The sequence below is a fragment of the Cryptomeria japonica genome, chromosome 6 (genome assembly GCF_030272615.1).
Source record: "Cryptomeria japonica chromosome 6, Sugi_1.0, whole genome shotgun sequence".
NCBI lineage: Eukaryota > Viridiplantae > Streptophyta > Pinopsida > Cupressales > Cupressaceae > Cryptomeria > Cryptomeria japonica.
The window spans coordinates 193462600-193486207 of NC_081410.1; the positions used below are offsets into that span (position 1 = coordinate 193462600).

Here is a 23608-nt window from a genome sequence, read left to right on the forward strand (position 1 = left end):
CCAGTCTCAGTCTCAACCATAGCCTTGAAAATTTTGAACTTCTCCAATGCTTCAGATTTCTCCCTTAGAAAGGTAATCTACATCATCCTTGAATAACCATCAATCAACAACATGAAATACTTGTCACCCTATAAGCTTCTAAATCTAGAAGGACCACACAGATCAATATGCACAAGATCTGACAATCCATTAGAATTATATTGTTTTCTTTTATATGTAACTCTTGTATGCTTCCCTAATTGAAATTCCTTACATACCGGATTAGAGGTCTTTATCAACTTAGGCAGATCTCTCACTGCCTGAGTAGAACTTATCTTAACCATACTATCAAAGTTTACATGACACATCCTTCTATTCCATAACCAACTTTCACCAATCCGAGCAATCAAACAAATTTTACTATCAACATTCAAGTGAAAGATATCACCTTTAGTCTTTGTACCTAATGCAATCCCAGTTCTGGAGCTACTCAAGATCTTACACTTCCCATTCTTGAATTGCAAGTTATAACCCTTATCAACCATTTGACCAACACTCAAAAGATTATGCTTTAAACCTTCAACATATAGAGCATCATCAATGTTATGCTTAACATCAAGAGAAATAGAACCTCTACCACATATCGCACAAGCTTTGTTATCTCCAAATCTTACCACATCGCCATCATACTTTTCCATATTCACAAAATTATTCTTATCACCTGCCATATGATGAGAGCAACCAATGCCAATAACCCATTCATCTTTCTCCTCAACTTTCACAACTAGGGTTTTCTCCTCATTAATGCAACTTGTAGAATCAGTAGTAATTGGATAATCTTCTTTGATAGCAATGAACACAAATTCATCTCTAGAGTTTCCTTTATCAGACCCATCATCTATCACACCTTCATTAGCAACATAATAACACTTCTAATATTTAGGCTTATAGGGCTTAAATGGCTTCTTAGGATTCCTATCTCTTTCCGGACACCTTGATGCAAAATGTCCTATCTTATCACATGAAAAACATTTAAGAGGCAACTTTCCTTCATACTTACCAGCACCATTAAGGCAATGTTCTGGTAATAAGTGCTTCAAGATCCTCAAGACTTTTTTCCTCATCTTCCATCTCTTTCTCATATCTGGATACTCTTGGAGAAATTTCTCCCGGATCATATCTTTGCTTCCCAAATATAGTAGCTTTGAAGGAAGATTAGGTCTTAGGAAGAGAATCACCAAACTCACTCAACTCAAAAGCAACAAGTTTACCAACCAGCATGTCTCTTGTCACATTTGTCACAGTTTGAATCTCATCTCTAGCAACAACCTTATGTTTGTAAGCAGGAGGTAAGCATCTCAACACTTTAGCAACAAATTTAGATTCTTCAAGAATTCCATCGACACATCTGATTCCGCACACAAGCTCATTCACTTTCTGCATAAAAGATGTAATATTCTCATCTTCACTCATCTTTAGGTTCTCGTACTTTCCTTTCAAGCTCTGCAACTTAGCAAATTTCACACGACTGTCACCTTCATGCAAGGTCTCCAAATTTAACCAATATCATGAGCGATCTCAAGATCCATCACATTAGTCATTTCACAATTTGTCAAGGCACTCATCAATGCTTCCTTAGCTCTAATAGTGTATTCTACTTCCTTTAGCTCATCCGAAGTAGTAGGACCATTCTGAGGAACATTATAGGCATTCTTAGTGATCTTCCAATACTCTTCTCCAATGCATCTCAAATGAACCTGCATCCGACACTTCTAAAGAGTGTAGTTCGTTCCATAAAATCTTAGACTATCATTCTTAAAAGCAAAGGTTGCCATCCCGGATCTCCTCATGCAGTCAAGATTCTTCCGAAGGATCTAGCTTTGATACCAATTGTTGGCAACATTGCAGTAAACTGAGAGGGGGGGGGAGGGTGAATCAGTTTGCACCAAAAAATTCTATAACTTAAACCACAACTCAGATTTGATAATGAACAATTAAAACATATAATAACACCACATCAATAACACACATAACACCAAGTTTTTTGATGTGGAAAACCTGGTTAAGGGAAAAACCACGGTGGGAACCTACCCACAATGAGATAATACCCTATTAGGAGTAAGTGAAATATTACAATGGAGAATGCACATGCATTCAAGCACACTGTGTAGAGCTCACTGCTCAAATTATAAAAACCCAAAAAGGCTACAACCTTTAGGGAAGGTTCACTACCTTACAAGAAGTCACACTAACTTACAAAAGAATTTGGATTACATCTGGAGAATCATGAACTTATAAAATAACATCTCAACATGCTTGAGTACAGTTCTGGTTAAGCACACTATCTGATCTGCTCTGCAACGTACTTTTGCACAACTTCGCACACTTATCCTGCTACTGAATGATTGATACAATATTCACATTTATCTTACACAACAATTAGATGCCTTACACAATGATTACAATGCTTGTTTATACATATCATCAACCTAGCAATATAGGTTGGCTCACCACACACTACATATTACAAAAATATAATCATACATACCACAATAATGCATACAAACCAAAACAATGTTGGCTAAGACATATTCTGGACCTAAACAACCACTGCAAATATGAAACACCTCCAATAATTATGCCTTGATCATTTGCAACACGCTACAACATTGAAAACATCACATAACACGAAGAAGATCACCGAACCAAGAAAATCTTCAATAATGCACACAAAAATCAACGCAGACCACCAATACACATAACACATGATCTACAAACATCCACATGCAACATGGATCATACTGCAACAACTACAACATCTCGGAATACAAGAATAAACATCAATATTATGTGAGAGCACAAGAACATATTCAAAACTGTCTGTCAAACTGAAAGATTTTCTTATAGACTTCCAAATCATGAACCAATTGAACTGAGGACACACATTAACATCCATAATACATCCCACACATCCACAACACAAGATATCACAGTTCTGGAGCAAAACATATGGATTCACCAGAACCTGCAACACTGAACAACTAAAATACCAACTGCAACACTGGATCTCATAGCTCAATCAAATCATCATGTGGACCTTTGAAACTACAATTGAGTCAACTAGAGATAATTATCTCACAACCCATTAAACCGCATCAGCTCATCTGCAACATATAAGCTCAACCAATTCAACCAATTTGACTATAATACTGAAACACATATTGACTTCACATATGTTGACATCAATGACAACATATCAACTAATATCCAACATGAATAACTCAATCAAAGATATAACTTGCAAATTTTAGTGGCATTTTAAATAATGAATACACACACATATACATATACATGTGTGTGCGAGTATGCACATATACATACTTATATGTATATGCACATATATACATGTGTGTGTGTGTGTGTGTGTGTGTGTGTGTGTGTGTGTGTGTGTGTGTGTGTGTGTGTGTGTGATGCGCATACACACACATTTACATTTTTTATACATATAGAGAGTTACATGCATATATATATATATATATATATATATATATATATATACGCGTGTGTGCGCGTGCGTATGTGTGTGTGTGTGTGTGTGTGTGTGTGTGTGTGTGTGTGTGTGTGTGTGTGTGTGTGTGTGTGTGTGTGTGTGTGTGTGTGTGTGTGTGTGTGTGTGTGTGTGTGTGTGTGTGTGTGTGTGTGATGCGCATACACACACATTTACATTTGTATACATATAGAGAGTTCTTTGTCAATTTGATGTGTTGATATTGAATGATTTTATTATTCTATTATGATTAATGATCTAAATTTGAAATCCATTTCTACATTTCAAAAGTGTGTCATGTGAAAAATCTAAACTATATTATGGTTGATAAAAGACTAGGCATCACCATGTGGCCTAGTCTAAGATAGCTTTTCTATGTCCTTTCATAGTAAAACTATTTACTATTGACGTGACATTGTATACTTCTCCCCCACTTGATGTACTTGTTCAATAGTGTTATGTAATAAAAAAGTAAAGAGTCTTTTTCTATTTAGCTAGAGGGAAGAATGTGGACTTCCTTACCCATATAATCAAACCCTTAAAATCAATATTAAACAAAATTCAAGAAAACTTGCTAAACACCCGATACAATGTTCATGATATAATGCTAATGTAATTCTCTAATATTCTTCATGTAGATACTTTGCAATATGATATTTCAATTTACTAATAGTCTTTCAATAAGAATTAATGACCTAAGACCATCTATAACCTTTTTTTAACAACCTTTAAAAAATGATGATAAAAGTGCTCAAAATTGTAACATTATGGCCCTTTGTTCCACTACTTCTCCCTTTCCTCTCATTTTTACTTATGAAAAATATAAATTAAAGTAATCGAATATTGAAAATTAAAGAAAATAGAGAGTGCAATAGAATAAAAGAATATAAGATTTTTAAGGTTCATAGATTGTAACACCACCATTGAGATGCAAATGATAGATGTAGAGGGTGTGCTCTTGAAGCCCCTAGAGTTGTGATGGAGACCCCTTTGATGACGATTCATGGCAAGGCTTCGGGGTCAAAGGTTGGTAAGGCATGTAGCCCTTTGAATCTTTCTTATTCTTTAAAAAAAGAGATTTGAGTGGAAAGACAATATTGTTCTAGTTAATAAAAGATCTTTAGAACAATTTGACTTCAATCCCTTTAATTTTGGGCTACTTGTTTGTGGGTATTTTATTGTCCTTGTTAGCTATTTCTAATAGTTACGTGGTCATCTTATTGCTAGTGTTTGATGGTTACCCTTTGTTGTTTTATTGAGCTTAATTATCTATATTCCTTCTTGTACAAGAATTTAGACCCTTTCAAAATGTCATTTTACTATAATAATAATTTTTTTTAAATTATTAATCTTTTTGCTTTTTCATTTGATATTAAACTCTTCCATTTTCTCAACAATCTCCTCTTTTTCTTATATAAAACTATTGCTGAAATACTTACGAAATTGAACTAAATATAATTGTAAATATTATTATTCATCTTTATAAATAATCAAACTTTGAACATAATAAAAACAATAAAAATAAAAATAAAAATGACGATCTATTAATCTTTTTACAGTTTAAAGAAGCAAAAATATATTGTACTTTATCTATTTTGTTATTCATCTCTCCTCATAAACCTATTCACAAAATATTTATTTAATTTTTAAAAAGTTTTTAAAATTATGAATACAAACTTAGCATCTCTTTATGTTCAGAGTAAAACAGAAAATCTTTCTACCTGTCTACGAGGTACCTACTTATAAAGTGTGCATGGCTGCCTTGGTGTTTATTTCATCCATAAAAAGATTTGTTTGCACCGAGTATAGACAATCGTTTATGTACCTGGACTAACTGTGCTCTCAAGCTATTTAGAAGATTGAATCCAAGGATTACAGGCTTGCCAAGTTATTTAATAGGCTAGGTAGTTTAGATTTATTTACAGAGAGAAGCTAAAATCCGACGAGGAGGTTCAAATGAGCGGCGAGCGTGTAGAACAGCCAGGTTGTCCAATAACAAAACATCACCTTTCTGCCACGGAAAGGCAACAGATTCGTCCTCCAAGATCTTGAGGCATTCATGGACCACATCTTTGGGCAAAGGAGTCCCATCTCCAAATGTTACTGCCTTCTCAGGAACATTACGGGCATCTTCCCAGCCAGTATAAGCAGTCACCATACTGTTAAACCAGATCTTTCGATCCCTTGATTCGTCAAATTTTATTGCTGAAATGGGTCCCATAATAGTTTTAGCACTACCATCTTCAAGCCATTCTAACTTTGTGCCAATCTTTGCTGCCCTGGATATCATGACATTAATGTGAGTAAATCCAATTCAAATGAATAACACCCTATTCGATGTTGATATATATTATGAAGGGACATTCTATTTATTCAAGAAATGCATGGTATATTACATTTGAAAAACTAGAATATTAGAACTGCAAGTAATAACATAGTTACAGAGGTAATCCTTATCTATTAAGGCATGGAAAAATGACATCTGGTTCCGGCAAACAATTAGGTTAGATGCTGTTGGTTTCTTGTCAAGGTGTAAGGGAATTTTTTTGGCTGGATAGATCACTCTTAGCCGAGGGTTCAGCAAACAATAAGATTGTAGCTTGGACTAAGGTGCTTAATTTAGTCAGTATGTCTCCAGGAATCTGATCAGAAAAATGTATTACGGGGTATCTTCACAAATGTTGTCAACTGATGCCTGTGGGCAGTATAAGTCAGTTTGGATGCCATGAATGAATTCTCTTTAGTATGTTACAAATCCTCCGAGCTAAACCAAACAGATAGATGCAGCTTGTACCAAATTACCAATCAATCCATTTAGACAATTTACTTTTCTTTTGCATTTTCACTTAACCAACAGAGAACTTGTATACATGCATCAGAACAAGGCTATTCTGTACTCGCAAATCCTAGATACTTGAATAACTTACAATATGTGTGCTTGCATTGTTTCATTTAACATCAAACTTTTGATGTGCTCCAAGCGTACCTTCCATTAAAATCAATAATATCTTAGTCAAAATGGGATTCTAATAAATTATAAGGCTGGGGTTATTTCTAAAGATTTTGTCAGGTAACAAATTCAAATGATAGTTTATCTGAGTGCTTCTGGATTTAACTCTTAGTTTCTAAAAAAGAACTCAGTTTAATCCAGAAGCACTCAGGTGCACTAATATGGACCGTGGAAAAATCACATTTCTGGTCACATGAGTCATTGAGCTTCAAAGTAAATTGTCCAGAATGTGACGTGTGGTTGCAAGTTGATTATGTTAAAAATCAACTAACACAATTATATCATGAAGCATAAAAAATGAGAAAAAGATTGGCTTCATAAACTGAGCTTCTTTTTGTTTAAAAAAAATTGCTAAGCACTATTTTTTTAAACTGCAGGAACTGGGTAGCGCTCCTATAAGCATTAATCAATAAGAAAGTGAAGATATCATAATTACAGTAATTACAAAATCATTTATGCATTTTTTGAACAAATTCACTATGTTGGCTAGATCGAATCATGTATTTAGAGGGCATAGACACAATAAGAGCAGTATACTATTGTAGAACAGAGGTGGTAAATATCACCCTGCAAAAGAGTAATATTGCAGAGTCGAGTCAACATCGACTCTATGGAGCATATGATTATGTTCCTATGATCATTATTATTAATCAAAAGAAATGTTTAAGGATTGAAAGATATCTGATTTAACATGACGTTATAGTTAACGATGTCATTATTTTGGTTGTCTATGTCCTAATTATTACGTAAGAAACTGAAATAAAAAGTTCTCACTTATAGAGTGTGTACTCACCATTATTCTTGATATACTGTTGCAAGAAAGAATACGCTCCTCAAAAAGAGGCCTCTTATATATTTGAGATAGACAAGAAGCAGAGAGGTATACCAAGGCATAAAATTGTCTATACAGATTTGCATATTTTGTTTTGAGAGAAAGGGATGAAAAGGTCAATTGATATGCTGATGTAAAAAGTCAGGTCCCGGTGAAAATTTATTCTGTAAGATTATTTCTAGCAGGGCAATTACTACTTTTTAAATGAGGTCCATCAATATATGTTTTCTGGTTTTGTTCATTCAAATTCAATATACAAAATGTTTTGCGTATCCGATCCTCCCAACTTTTTCTTTTGTTTGTGTTGATTTGAAGCTTGTGTTACTTTATTCCTAAAGCAATTTTTTTTCCCGTTGATTTGAAGCTTGTGTCACTTTGTTCCTAAAGCAAATTTCTATGTTTTTGAAGATATGTCTTTCTTTGTTTTGATTAATTGTAAAGATGGGTTTTTAAAAGGGGCCCAAAACCTTTTACAAAAGACACAACAAGAACGAGAGAAACTACGAAAAGAGCAACCTTATAGGGAACTAAGCAAAAGCTACAACACTGCTGCAACAAAAAGTTAGGAACCCTACAGCAACCCTAAACAACAAATAAACCTAGTAAAAACAAATGGAATAAAGTAGAGAAAAGAGAGCAATTGCTGCTAACAACACTATAGAAACAAAGTAGACATAAATCAGAACCCCACGGCAGCCCAGGACGGCAACGAAACATCGTAAAACTAAAGAGAAGAAGGCAAAGAGTTGAGACCAACTGCCACTTCCCACTCGTCATTTAGAAATTGTAGGTGATCAGCCACGAACTGGTCTTTTGACTTCTTAAACTCAATCACCTTTGCTTTCTTTTAAGCATGAGTTCTCAAACTAGGGCCTTCTTGCAATGTGCTTTCCTGTTTCCTTAAGCCTGTCTGAAGCATATTAATTTTTTTAGCACAGTTTTGAATTGTTATTTTGCTCACAGTTATCAATATCTTCAAGCTTTCCTTGATAAATCTTCCATAATATCCCATTGTGCCATGTGAAAATTACCCACCAAAATTGGTTGGGCCAAGATCACCACACACGTTGATGCAATAAGAATATGTTTAGATTAAATCTTTTTCTTTCCAACGAAAACCATTATAGAATGTTAAGGTGAATAGAAATCTTATTTCCCATGCGTCCCATCTTATTGGCTAGTTGCTCAATAATAGAAGCAAACTCCTCATCACAGAATTCACCCTATCATAACATTCATGAAAACAAAGGCCAATCTAGGGACAAGTCTAACTCCTTGATTTAACTCTCCATCTTCCTCAATATCCTCTTATTCATGCACCTTCTCTTTACTCTTACCCTACTGATCCCAATCCACTAAATCCCAATCCACTAAAATATACTTCTTTAAAACACGGGAGGCTCTTTCTCTTAGGCTCTTCCAACCTATCTCCAACAACTATTCGCCCCTACTAAAGAAATTCTACCTTTCTTTTCTCCTTTCTCTCTACCTCGAAAACCTTAGAAGGGCCCATCAAATCTTACTAAGTGACATCATAAACCTTATTACCCCATTGCTCTTATTGGTTGTAATAAGCACCCTGATTTAAAAAAAAAAAATTTACCAATTGAAAGTAAAATGCAATGCAAAATCCTTCTCACTTTTTTATCACCTAGATCTCAGAATGGGGAAGGAGAGCATACGGTGTTCTGGAATACAATTAATTGGAAGTAGTGCTCAAAAGAAAGCACCATGTGGCAAGCCAGCCAATACCACTTACTTAGTGGGGTGCATATGAATTACAAGAAATAAAATTAAGTATCTTCCATCTATCTAGTGGTGAGTGAAGGGGCACATCTGCTTATTAGTGGGGAAGTTTATGGGCACATTGATGGGGAGGTATACTCAAAGAGAGTTAATTCCTTGTTTAAGGGCAGTCAGGTGTTGTCCTAGTGGGCTTCATTCATTGTTCATCCGGTCTACTAATAATTTAGACACCTCAACTCTCTAAGAGTGCTCTCAATCAAGATGTGCTCACTGGTTGCTCAAGCATGGTTGAGATTCATAAGGGTAAATCCAACCTTACACTCTCAAACTCCTAACAAATGCTTGTAGAGGTTGTAGTAGGTGTTTGTGATTTTTTTCAAGGATAATCAACTGGTTTTGAGTGAGGGTTTGATTCATTTCCCCATCGCTCCTTCCTTTTCTTATTTTCTAGGCCTAGTAGCCCTAGAGCCCCAATTAGCCTTACCTAACCGGTTTTTGTGGATTTGCTCACAATTTCTCCAAAGACCCACACAAACTCTTTGCTGATTAGGATACCCTTTTGGAAGTACTTTCCAATTTATGAGGTGAGAAATCTCAGTCTAACCGTACAAGTACAAAACCCGAGAAATGCTTGTTTTAGGTGGTTTTAGGCTTGTTTTGGTCTTTTTCCAAGGGTTAGGTGTCTTCCTTGATCTGCCACACCTCCAAATTCACACACATGCTCTGCCACACATCACTTGTTCATCCCAAACACTCTGCAACTCCAACCCTGCTCATTCCTGCAAACACTTGCATAATCTCATTGATTTCCTAACTGGGCTATGACTGAGCTCGCCTAGGAAATGATGCTCATTGGCCTTTCAATGACTTCCAAAGGAAAATAAAAGCTATATACATTGTACAGAGGTTCCATGGCTCGAGTCCCAAGGGTTATTGTGAAGAACTCAAAGGACTTCAAGCTGGAACCATGTTTGGGCCTCTCAAACCCTTACTCAGGCCGAGAGCTTGAAAAATTGAAAACTCAATTCAAACCTGCAAATAAACTAACCAAATTGCTTCCTGAGCACTACAAGAACATATACAAAACAACAAGCAAAGTACAACAATGCAATCAATCCATTAAGTATGGATTGCTACTCTAATTCTTGAAAAATGCAATGTAAAACTTCAAAAATGGTCTCAAATTGTATTCCAATCAACTCCAGGCGTTCAACAACCTCATTACATTCATTCTCAAGGATTTTATATGCCATTTTTGTCCTAACTAACTCTCCATCGGTTTCCTAACCAACCCTTTGCTCAAAAATGCAAAAAGTTGCTCAACGTTGCAAAAAGTTGTCAAGCAACTTTGACAACTTTTGCCAACAAGTGCATTTTTGCCTTATATGCTTTGTTTTCTCCTCCAGACCATCTAGGATGACTAAAAACCATTACATTAACATGTCCCAATGCCAAACAAGGCTATTCAAGGCATTTTTCATCAAAATGCAAGATTATGCCATTTTAGGCTTACAAGGGCTTTCAAGCCAAAATTGAGCAAATGCATTGTCCTAAGGACATTCAACCTACCAAAGCATTACAGAAACATATGAAGACCTATGTGATGTCCCCTTCTAGTTGACATCTGTCAGCTGAGTAGATTAGCCTATCACCGACCCTCGTAGGCTGATGAGGTTGGTTAGAGGGTCCTCTGGAGTTTGATTTGTCATTTTCAGAGCGAGCACTCCAAGACTGGTTTTCATTTGAGGTCTCCAGGACTTCGTTTGAGATACTTTCTATTTTTAGCAGTCCTGCTATTTATAGCCAGTGGGTTGGGCAGGGGCAGAGTTTGGTTTGGCAGTCTCCAGTTCTGACAGCAGGCAATTCTAATGAATACTTTGAGAGATATTAATATTTAATTATTTTAATTAAATATTAATTGGCGAACTTTAATGTTTTAATGTTTTAAAAGTCACTTTAAGTTATAACTTAAGTGAGGGTCTATTTCTCATTAGATGGGGCCAATTTTTTATTAAATTGAAAGTGATTTATTTTTGACACTTCAATAGTCAAAAATAAATAATAAAAGTTAAAACATCATTTTAATGCCAAATCGCACCCTTCTTGGGAATCTCGCCAAACCCTAAGTGGAGAAGATAAAAGAAGATTTTAGGTCTTCTTTTCATTATGCTAAGTTTTGATATTTTGTTTGGAGCTCTGAGAAGAGTTTTGGCCAAGGGTTTCAACAGAAGATTCTTCTGCAGTGATCAGAGGTATCGGTACAGGAAAACAGGGGATTCTTGTACAACAGCATCAGAGGCTATGAAATATTAGTTGATCTTGCTCTTACAGTTGGTTTCATTCAGGGACCAAGTTTGTGCTTATTAGTCTGAGAGGCACTGTTATTTATCAGTATTTTGTTGCAGCAACAAACAGGGAAACAAAGATACTCAAAGGAGATATTTATTGATGGCTATACGACTGCCTGGGGAGTAGCGCCAGTCACCTAAGGGGCTGCGATTTGCATGTTGGAGGGATCCAAAAAAAAAAAAAAAAAAAGAAAAAAGGTGCGCCTAGCCGGGAGTCATCCATTGAGCTACCATGCAAGCTTTTTGGGTCAGTCTGGAGTGAGTTATAGCATGCTGTCATAATAGACTGTGTATGACCAACAAGGAAGAAATAGGGGTTTCCAGAAATTCTTGGTATTTTTCAGTTCCTATCTTTTATTGTTTGTTTATGTATTGAGGGTAAATAAAGGTTGAATAAATATAATAAGGGTTTGATCAGTTTATTACTGAATTAGAATTGATTTCTAGCTTTTCCCTATAGTTGCTTTTTGAGCTTGTAATGGTTAAAGTATACTTGCTGTTCAAAAAAATTGCATAGAACAAACTTAAACGCAACAGGTTCAACTAAACTTCAGTTGTCAGAGTTGAGGGCCTTTTGAGGTTCTTACAGTGGTATCAGAGCTAAATCCTGCCATCCAAGGGTTTAGCAATTACATGCAGTCATAGGAAACGGGTTCATACAGGTATTACACACGCAGTAGAGCTTTTCTTGAAGGAGAGTAGAGTCTTAACAGCTAGTCAGATACCATGGGTGAAAGGCATACAGGCAGCCCACCCAGAGGCCACAGAACTGAGGATGAAGAGACTAGAGAATTTTTTAGGACTATGGCTACGGGGCAGCAACAGGTTGCTCAGGCTTTACAGGTACTCACCACCATGATGGAGTGTATGAATCCTCCAAACCGAAACAATCAAGAACCAGAGGACGATAGGAGTGTAGCCAATATTCCTAGACCTCACATGGCAGTTACACGCACAGTTGACAAGCCTTCAAGGCCTAATTTCTTGGGAGAAGAACCTAAGGATGTTGCTAGAGCTGAGGCGGAGCCTGTCTTTGTTGATAATGTTATGACAGTACATGATGAGTGGAGTCTTCTTCCACCAGATGTTAGGTAGAATTTGAACTTTGATCAGTTCATGAGGCAAAAACGGGAGGTAGAGAGAAACAGGCAAGAGAGGAGGCCTCGTTTCCAACATAGAGATCTTGAGTTTGCCACAAGCAAGCTCACTCTACCTTATTATGATGGCAGCGGTGCAGTTACAGCTAGGTCCTAGATCCATAAATTGGATACATACTTCACTCTGAGACCCATGATTGAAAGGGATGCAATTAAGTTCGCAACCTTACACTTGGACGGTACTGCACATGAGTGGTGGCATAACGGACTCATCACTCTCCAACATGATGAGATTACCACCTACCAGGAGTTCGCTGATTTGTTAGTAGAGAGGTTTGATAAGAAAGATCCAAAGTCTTACTTCCGGGAGTTAGCACAGCTGAAACAAACAGGGAACTTGGAGGCGTATGTTTCAGAGTTTTTGAAATTATCATGCATGGTGAATAACATGTCAAATCAGCGATTAGTAGTCTTGTTTATAGAGGGACTCATGGAGCCTTTGAGAGGATGGGTAAAGGCATTTGATCCCCCAACACTTCTACTTGCCATTAAAAAAGCACGGAGTATGGATGTGACAGCCACTAAGAATAAATTTGGGTCAAAAGGATCAACATCTTTCAAAGACGATAAGAATTTCAGCAAAGGGAAAGAAAGATCGGACTTTAGAAATTATTACAAATCAAAGCCAGCAGCCCCCCTCTTAGATCGTGAGACACTCAACGATTTAAGGCAGAAGAAACTATGTTTTTATTGCAAAGGTCCATATGATGCCAACCATGACTGTCCTTTGAGGCCTAAGGGCAGGGCAAATAGAGTAATGTGGGCATATTATGAAGATTCAGAATCTGATCATGAAAGTCAGCCTGCTGGTTATGATGATTTAGAGGCTGAAAATGACACACACAGTCCTCTGAAACTTGACAAGATGGAGGCAGAAGGTGATGAACACCTTAAGGAGGCACTCCTCACGAGTATTCAGCAGGAAGGGTCATTCAGAATGAGAGGAGTACTTGCTGGTTAGAAAGTTATTACACTGCTGGATATCGGAGCCACACATAACTTTATTGATGCCAGGTTAGTGGAGAAGAGAGGAATCCAGATAGAAGAGTTTGAGGGCATCCGTGTGAGGGTGGCAGATGGTTACACTTTAAAGTGTAATAGGATGATTACACAACTCCCATTACGTGTAAACAATTATGAGTTCAAGACTGATTTCTATGTGGTTCAGATGGGAGATACAGATTCGGTCCTTGGTATGAAGTGGTTACATGAACTAGGGAAGTTTACACTTGACTTGCAGGAGATGGAGATGTCTTTCACTGTTGATGAGAAAACACATGTGCTGAAAGCAATTAAGGACAGCAATTTCAGAATGATTACACTCAGGCGGATGGAGAGGCTTGTATGCCATGATCAGACTGAGTGGGTAGCAGAGTGTATGATCATGCCTATACAGCAGGATGCTCAGAAAGTTGAATATCATCCTGACATTTAGATACTGAGAACCAAACATAGCAAGGTTTTCAGTGACATACCATCAGGGAGGCCACCAGATAGGGGTTTTGAGCACATCATTGAGCTAGAGGAGGGAGCGAAGCCAGTGATGATTACTCCATATGGACATCCGAAGCGCCTGAAAGATGAAATAGAGAAAACCATAAAGGAGCTTCTGGCCATAGGACATATTCGGCCTAGTAAGTCCCCCTTTGCTTCTTCGGTTGTTTTGGTGAAGAAGGATGGCACATTGCGGATGTGTATTGATTACAGGGTCCTTAATAAACGGACGATCAAAAATAGATATATTATTCTGCGTATTGATGAGCTCATAGATGAATTACATGGGGCCTGTTATTTTTCAAAGATTGATTTGAGATCAGGCTATCACCAGATTAGTGTCCGTGAGTAGGATATTGAGAAGACTGCTTTTCGTTGTCATTATGGACATTTTGAGTTTGTGGTTATGCCATTTGGGCTAACCAATGCTCCTGCTACTTTCCAGTCCACAATCAACAAAGTCTTCAGACTTCAGTTGAGGAAATCAGTATTGGTGTTCTTTGATGATATACTGGTTTACAGTCGTACTTGGGAGGAGCACCTCAGTCACTTAGATATAGTTTTGAGCATTCTGAGTAGGGAATCCTTGTATGCCAAGGAATCCAAATGTGACCTTGGAATGACTGAGTTATTGTACTTGGGCCATATTATCAGTGCAGAGGGAGTGCAGATGGATCCGGAGAAGATTTGTGCTATTGTAGATTGGCCTACTCCAGTGAACCTTACTCAGTTGCATGGGTTCTTGGGCCTATGTGGTTTCTATCGCCGTTTTGTTAACAGTTATTCACGCCATGCGGCACCTTTGATAGACTTAATGAAGAAGGGTGCCTTCTTATGGACTCCTGAGGCCCAAGAGTGTTTTGAGAGGTTCAAGGAGCTCATGACTTCATGTCCAGTACTTGCTACACCTGACTTATCGAAGTCATTTGAGTTACAATGTGATGCCTCTGGTGAGGGCATTGGGGTGGTGCTTATGCAAGACAAGCACCCTATTGCTTATGAGAGTAGGAAACTCCGTGGACCTGAGAGGATCTACAGTATTTATGATAAGGAAATGTTGGCCATAATGCATGCACTGGCCAAGTTTAGACAGTACTTAGTGGGCAGCAAGTTCTGAATTAAGACTGACCACAATAGTTTGAGACATTTCCTTGGGTAGAGTGACTTAAATGACAGGCAACAAAAGTGGGTCAGCAAACTTTAGGCTTACAACTTTGATATTTCCTATATCAAAGGCACACAGAATGTAGTTGCAGATGCCTTGTCACGTCGTCCCCACCTAAATTCTATGGTCCAGATAGCAGAGGATTGGCAGCATATTATATTGGCAGAGTATGCCAAAGATAGCTGGGCTGTAGGTGTGATAGAGGGGTCAGTAGTGGACAGTAGGTATACAATTGTAAATGACTTGATCATCTACAAGGGGAGAGTGTACTTGATCCTAGGATCAGAGTTGAGAAGGAGGGTACTGCGGTTTTTTCATGATGAACCGATGGCAGGACATCCCGGGTTTTTCAAAACCTACAGATAGGTTCGTGAGCTCTTCACGTGGAAAGGGCTCAAGGCGGATGTTCTACAGTATGTTAGAGAGTGCCCTGTTTGTCAGAAAAATAAACAGGAGCATACATACCCTGCTGGTTTACTTCAGCCACTTCCAATTCCTGATAGGAAGTGGGAATGTTTGTCCATGGATTTCATCACAGGGTTGCCGAGAGCACAAGGACGTGATTGCATATTTGTGGTTGTGGATCGTTTGACGAAGTATGCTCACTTCTATCCGATCACGCCCACTTATTCAGCTATTCAGGTAGCAGAGTTGTTCTTTAGAGAGGTATTCAGATTACATGGCTTGCCTCAGACTATTGTCAGTGATAGGGACACTCGGTTTTTGAGCCACTTTTGGCAGGAGCTTTTCAGACTTTGTGGGACCGAGCTTACACCGAGCACCAGTTACCACCCTCAGACTGATGGCCAGACTGAGATAGTTAACAAATGGGTGGAGGGATACCTCAGAAACTATATTTCAGGGCAGCAAAAGGCGTGGGTGAAGTGGATTTACCTCTGTGAGTATTGTTACAATACCACTCACCACATGTCCATTCAGATGGCACCATTTAAAGCACTGTACGGGTATGAGCCTCCTAGTTTCATTGACTTATTGCTGAGTGACAATAGGGTGCCTAGTGCGGGAGACATGATACAGGAAAGCCAGGACATTGTGAAGACTCTTAAGGAAAATATAGCCAAGGCACAAAATCAGCAAAAACAATATGCTGATCAGAAGAGGACAGAGAGGTCGTTTGAGGTAGGAGACATGGTGTATTTGATGTTGTAGCCTTATCGGCAGTCTACTCTCAGGAGGAGTGGAGCAGAGAAGCTCAAGCCACGATATTATGGCCCTTTCAGAGTAACCAGGCGTATAGGTGAGGTGGCTTATGAGTTGGATTTACCGGCAGATAGTAGAGTACACAACGTGTTTCACGTGTCACGTCTCAAAAAGGCGTTGGGACACTGTATTGTTCCTTCCACGGTCTTACCACCCCTGGATGATGAGGGGAAGTTGATACTCGTACCTGAGGCTATCATTGAGTCCAGGGAGAGGAATTTCAGGAGACGTACTATCACAGAGTACTTGGTGAAATGGAAGGATTTGCCGGTAGAGGATGCTACTTGGGAGAGCGAGGAGATTTTACAGCATCCGGAGTTGAGATTTCTTGAGGACAAGCAATTTCAGGAGGGGCGGACTGTGATGTCCCCTTCTAGTTGACATCTATCAGCTGAGTAGATTAGCCTATCACTGACCCTCGTAGGCTGATGAGGTTGGTTAGAGGGTCCTCTGGAGTTTGATTCGTCATCTTCAGAGTGAGCACTCCAGGACTGGTTTTCATTTGAGGTCTCCAGGACTCCGTTTGAGATACTTTCTATTTTTAGCAATCCTGCTATTTATAGCCAGTGGGTTGGGCAGGGGCAGAGTTTGGTTTGGCAATCTCCAGTTTTGACGGCAGACAATTCTGATGAATACTTTGAGAGATATTAATATTTAATTATTTTAATTAAATATTAATTGGCGAACTTTAATGTTTTAATGTTTTAAAAGTCACTTTAAGTTATAACTTAAGTGAGGGTCTATTTCTCATCAGATGGGGCCAATTTTTTATTAAATTGAAAGTGATTTATTTTTGACACTTCAATAGTCAAAAATAAATAATAAAAGTTAAAACATCATTTTAATGCCAAATCGCACCCTTCTTGGGAATCGTGCCAAACCCTAAGTGGAGAAGATAAAAGAAGATTTTAGGTCTTCTTTTCATTATGCTAAGTTTTGATATTTTGTTTGGAGCTCTGAGAAGAGTTTTGGCCAAGGGTTGCAGCAGAAGATTCTTCTGCAGTGATCAAAGGTATCGGTACAGGAAAACGGGGGATTCTTGTACAATAGCATCAGAGGCTGTGAAATATCAGTTGATCTTGCTCTTACAGTTGGTTTCATTCAGGGACCAAGTTTGTGCTTATTAGTCTGAGAGGCATCGTTATTTATCAGTATTTTGTTGCAGCAGTAAACAAGGAAACAGAGATACCCAAAGGAGATATTTATTGATGGCTGTACGGCTGCCTGGGGAGTAGTGCCAGTTACCTAAGGGGCTGCGATTTGCATGTTGGAGGGATCCAAAAAAATAAATAAAAATAAGAAAAAAGGTGCGCCTAGCCGGGAGTCATCCATTGAGCTACCATGCAAGCTTTTTGGGTCAGTCTGGAGTGAGTTATAGCATGCTGTCATAATGGACTGTGTATGACCAGCAAGGAAGAAATAGGGGTTTCCAGAAATTCTTGGTATTTTTCAGTTCCTATCTTTTATTGTCTGTTTATGTATTGAGGGTAAATAAAGGTTGAATAAATGTAATAAGGGTTTGATCAGTTTATTACTGAATTAGAATTGATTTCTAGCTTTTCCCTATAGTTGCTTTTTGAGCTTGTAATGGTTAAAGTATACTTGCTGTTCAAAAAAATTGCATAGAACAAACTTAAACGCAACAGGTTCAACTAAACTTCAGTTGTCAGAGTTGAGGGCCTTTTGAGGTTCTTACAACCTAAGAGAAGACTCTTATTCACCACTTTAAACCAACCTATGAACAAACACACCAAAATGAAGAAGTTGGACTCAAAACTAGCTCAAAACTAGGTGCTCCTGCACCACACATCCACTTATTTAGTGGGAAAACTTGTACAATATTGGAATTTAAAAACAAGCTTTTCCACTTATCCAATGGTGAGCCATTACAACAAACTACTTATTCAGTGGGGTAAATATCAGCAAATAACAATAGCAACTTATTGGTTGTACTCTACCATCCAATTTTACAATATATAAATGCATATAAACAATAGCTTCCTGCGGTATTACCATTCGAAGCATTCTAATGTTAGAACATGTGCATCTAAATACTGATGACTACTGTTTTAAAATGTTGGTATGAAAGATACCTGTTGTAACACCTTCAAAATAGTGCCAAATACCATTATCAAATCAATTCAGCTTCTGAAACAACTATTTGATACCTTTCATAGATGATGATTGTGGTTGTAATAGGTTTGATTCACTTTCCTTTGCTGGTAATCTACCATAACAAACCTATACTACTGCTGGAAGTACTCAAAAATGATGAAAAAGAGTGAACAATACACTCCAAACTGCATACACTTGAAAGGAACTCCAAAACACATTAACACTAACCACCAAATTGAAAAAGAAAAACCACCAAATCTGCTATGAAGATATCAAACATTAGCAGATCTGAAAACAGAGATTATTACTGCTGTAACATTAGGACAACTATAAAATGCACAAAACTCAATAATACCCCATTTGTTCACTGTAGAATGACTTAGAAATGAAAAATAATCCTTTAGCTCTCTATCATACTGATGATGAATCACAGAGTGTGGTTTGAAACAATGATGCACAAAATACTAACACACTCTAATCCCGAAACTGCAGCAAGTAATGAAAAATAATCCCAAGTCATCTCCAAATAACATGAAACGAGACTACAAACAACAGTGACTCAACCTCCTTTTATAACTTTATTGGAGGGAAAAAAAACCAATTTAAAAATAACATAGTTTTTTTCCCTCAAAAAGGACCTTTTAGGTGAATTAATATTATTTTTCATGTACAAAGACCCCCAAGCCTAGGTGTCCATCATAGAGCACATTTTTTCACCTTTGAAATGAGATATTACATGAAGTTGTCTATTTATTGTTTCTCAACATTAGACAACATTAGTGAGATATTAATTAATAACTCAATAACTCACCCATGTTGCAAAAACTGCTAAGATATCGGGTTCTGCAGGTCTGCCCCCGAATCAGAGCCCAGTACAATTCAATGCCCGGCTCGAGCTGGGTTCACCCTCGGGTGTGCCCCAGGCAACTGGATTCTCTGTGGGTCTGGTTTAGCAGAACCCACAGAGAACCTAGTCGCTCGGGGTATACCCAGGGCGAACCCAGACGAACCCAGGCCTGTGGGTGCCCAAAAACTGATTTTTGCATAAGAAAATGAAAATATCATTTGGGGTGTTTGAATTTTGGGGGCCTCGTCTTCATCTCGTCTCCTCCTCTTCTCCTCTTGTGTGCTTGGAATTTTGGGTTGGCTTCTTGGATTGAGTATTGGTGATTGTTGGCTGAAGGCAAGTGGGTTTAAATTCAAGTTTAAGAATGTTTTTGTCTTGTTTTGGCCATGCCCGCCTTATGTGGTTGTAGATGGCATCCTTTGATAGGATTAAGCATGTTTTGAGAATTGTTAAATTGGGTGAAATCAATTTAACAATTCTCATGTTTTTAAAATTTGAGACTGCATATTTTATCAAAATTATCCCAAAAATTTTCAATTATTTTTTGTGTTTCAAAAAATGTAATTTCCATGCCATTAGCTTCAAAGGAGTATGCTTGTAATTTTGAAATTCACATTTTGAATTTTGAGTGGGGTTTGAGCTCTCGCGTTGAAATTGCATAATCATTCATATTGACAAAAGAAATAATTAAATTCCAAGTCTATTTGAGTATTATTTTGAGTGAATGAAATTCCTTCATGGAATTGAGATGGAGAATCATATGGCCATAGGTATGCTCTAGTTGGACCTTATTTTCTATGCCATGCATTTTTATGTGTATTTGGTTGTGGTTTAAGGATGTGAGGGCTCTAGGCTATGATGGAATAGACTCACACCCATACACCTATATGGTAAGTGAGGATAAGGGAATGAAGTTAAAATAAGGCATTAATTAAAATCAATAGGGATCACACCCATTCACCATTGTTAAACTTTTAGATGTTTTTCTAATACAATTTTTAATTAAAAAACAACAGATGCTTCAACCAAGGGGGCTATTCTTATCACCTTTCTTAGAATCAAGCCCTAAGGTAGTTGGGTTCATAGCCCTCAATATTGTGACAATTTTTTAGAATCCTTTGAAGACTTGATGACATTGCTAGGGGAAACTTGAAGACTTTTAAGTGAGTTTGAATAGGCAAGAGGGTGGAATATAGAGCTGGTTGATTTACAATTGAATTTAGGTCTCTAAGGATGTGATGGAGTCTTACGGCATCAAGTTTTGAAATGCTTTTGTTTATGTTATAAAGAATATGTCATAGTCTCCAATGATAACATTTTTAAGTATTTCTATCATTTTGGATGATGACTAGAGAAATCCCCTTGTATGGCCAAAATTTAGTTTCCTTCTTTGATAGTGAGAGTCCAACAACAATAGCGAAGAGCTCCACATACCATTAATAGCTGACCAATATGCTTGTGGTGAAAGAGCAAGATCTCTTCAATTTCAAAAAACTATCCTAATACCAACTTTATCTGTGTTGCCTCTAGATTCTATATTGAGATTAATCTAACCTTTATTTAGTGGATCCCATCCATTCAAGCATTGGAATATGATGCGCTACCAGAATGCTATTTCCCAACTTTTCTATAATCAAAAAGTCATTCATATAACTAGGGAATATATGAATTGTATAGAGTTTGAGAACTCTATGTGATGAACCTAAAACCTTACTTTCTTTGAATTATAGGAAACCCAAATAGAGACTTCAGTTATAAAGATTGTCAATAAATTAACGACTCACAGTTTTGATCCACACAAAATGACATAAAATTGCACATGAAAAAATAATTGTAAACTTAAATTTCAATATAATTTTTGGATATACAAATAGGTCTAGAATTATGAAGTCCTTACAATGTTATTCCTCCTTCAAGTTGATATAAGTCGATGCATATTTTCCTAGGGTTCATAAATATCAATAGATTTGTCAATGGTAGCAAACCCTTACAAATCTCAGGTCTCTGCATGTGGCCTGAGTGTGCCTTGATAATGCAGCTGACTGCATATGGTCTGTGACCTATTAGTGATGGGTCTAAATATGGAATCATAGGAAGTCTCAGCTAGATGACTAAATCTATCCTGCTGTCAATCATTTGATTGTTGTTTTGTAGGTTCCTTATAAAATCTGATCTCTACCAAATGCCTATAGTAATGGTGTTGATAGATGAGTATTGGAGTTTGGTATTAACTCTACCTTGAATACTCATATGAGATGATGAACACTGAAAGATGCCAGCTTATAGAACTTGCAACAGAAAATGAGTTTTCACAATTTGTTTATCCAGTTAGGAATGAATTATACCACTCAGAAATGATTTCTTCAAATATTCAATGCATCAATACAAAACTATCAATAGTTACATAATATCTTCTTCAAATAGAATCCAGCTCTCTCATTTGTTTTCTGCTTAGTCTCTGATACAATAAAAATCATCTATGCATTGAACAGGCATACAAAACTTACAGGAAACCATCTGAATTAACAATCACTCTATTCACCCAGCATTCCACTATGACATCAGATGTATAATTGACCCCTGTAGAATGTATGAGTGCAGTGATAATCAGTCTCCATGCGTAGTCCCTTCACTCGCTATGAATGGATGGCGATGAGGTGACTCAGGTGCTTGTGTTTAGCGGCGTAAGCAACTGTTGCAGTCATATGTCTTCACACAGATGATGCATCTAAGTTTGGGCTGATCTGGTATCTAGTTTTGGCTTGCTTCAACACTTAGTTCTTATGCAACTCCCATCAAAACATGTCACAAGCCTCATGGCTCCTAGAACCTCTCCTTAACCTCCTTGTTGGATCACACCTATATAGTGAGATTAATCAGGAATTGCCCAATATGGATGTAGTAAGAAAATCAATGATGAGGCAAGGAAGATATGAAATTTGGTAGTGAAGCTGGCAGGAATTTCATCCTACTAGATGTGAGGGCTCAGATTGGCATCCGAGATCTCTATGCATTCGTGTAATGCGAAAGTAGATAAAGCCTTCAATGCTTTCCTCTTGACTTGATCCCTTATTAATACTAATCCAACACAAGTCAGTCAAGACACAAATTAACTAAGGGGCGGTTTAGAATAAGTCGGCCCAAGAGATTTATAATAATTTATTTAATAGTTTCACTTATTCATAAATTTATTTAATTATTAAACTAATACTAAAGAAATAAACATACTTAGCAAAGTAGCAAAGGGGAAAATGCTATCAAACGTCGGCCCAATAAGGGCTGATTGGACCAACAAGGCTGGTCAGCCAGCCTTAAGTCTGGCTCATTACAAAGGTGCTGTCAGTATAATGAAAGACTACCTTAGAATGGTGTCAGAACATCAATGGATGATGATACGTCCTCCTTAAATGCATGATAATGTTGAAGACTCCCATGCCAATATCTATTAAATTGTATTAGTAGTGATCTGCTGCTATAGATTAGTAGAATGGATCACCTCCTCTTAGTTGATCAGCAACCTTAACCTCTCATAAGATCGCACAAGGGTTTGTGTCCTTTTTTTATAAGTGATCTATTTCACCTCAAGGGTTTTTGTCCTTGTCTAGCAGTGATAAATGATTTGAAAATAATTGCCAACAAAGGTATCCTGAAAATAGTACTGAATCTGATTTTATATCCCCATGGGAATAGGTCCCAAGGCTTAAAACTAGGTGGCCAAATTTTATTTCAAACTTGGATGCTCACAAATCTCAACTCCTTCCCATGTAGTGTCCTCAAGTGGAAGATTCTTCCATTTCACCATGTATTTGGATTAATCTTGTATCTCAACTTCTATTCTCTCACACCAATGATAGCTTCAGGGTCCAAAATCAATTTTCCTTCATCGTCAATTGGTGGAAATTATAATGAACATGTGACTTGGTATCCAAGGGCCTTCTCAGGGCATGCCACATGATAAATATTATGAATCTTATTGTTTTCTAAAAGTTCCGGCTTATATGCAATCTTAACCTCCTTATGATCTTGTAGGGCTTGTAAAATTGTGGCTTAAGTTTTTCTAAACCACTTCCCTTGAGTGAGGATTGTTTATGGGATGTTATTTCAAGAAAACCATGTCTCCCACCTCAAAAACCTATTTGTTTGATGA

The 23608-nt window shown here is 37.5% G+C and overlaps 1 protein-coding gene across 1 annotated transcript in view; it reads right to left on the reverse strand.

The window, feature by feature from the left end:
- Positions 1 to 5091: 5091 nt before the first annotated feature.
- The window catches only part of LOC131076992 (clavaminate synthase-like protein At3g21360), a 76711-nt gene continuing 58194 nt past the window's right edge, over positions 5092 to 23608 (reverse strand). The window contains exon 3 of the mRNA XM_058014353.2: positions 5092 to 5805. Within this exon, the coding sequence (XP_057870336.2) occupies positions 5442 to 5805 (364 nt within the window). The 3' untranslated portion in view covers positions 5092 to 5441. The remainder of the gene's footprint in view (positions 5806 to 23608) is intronic.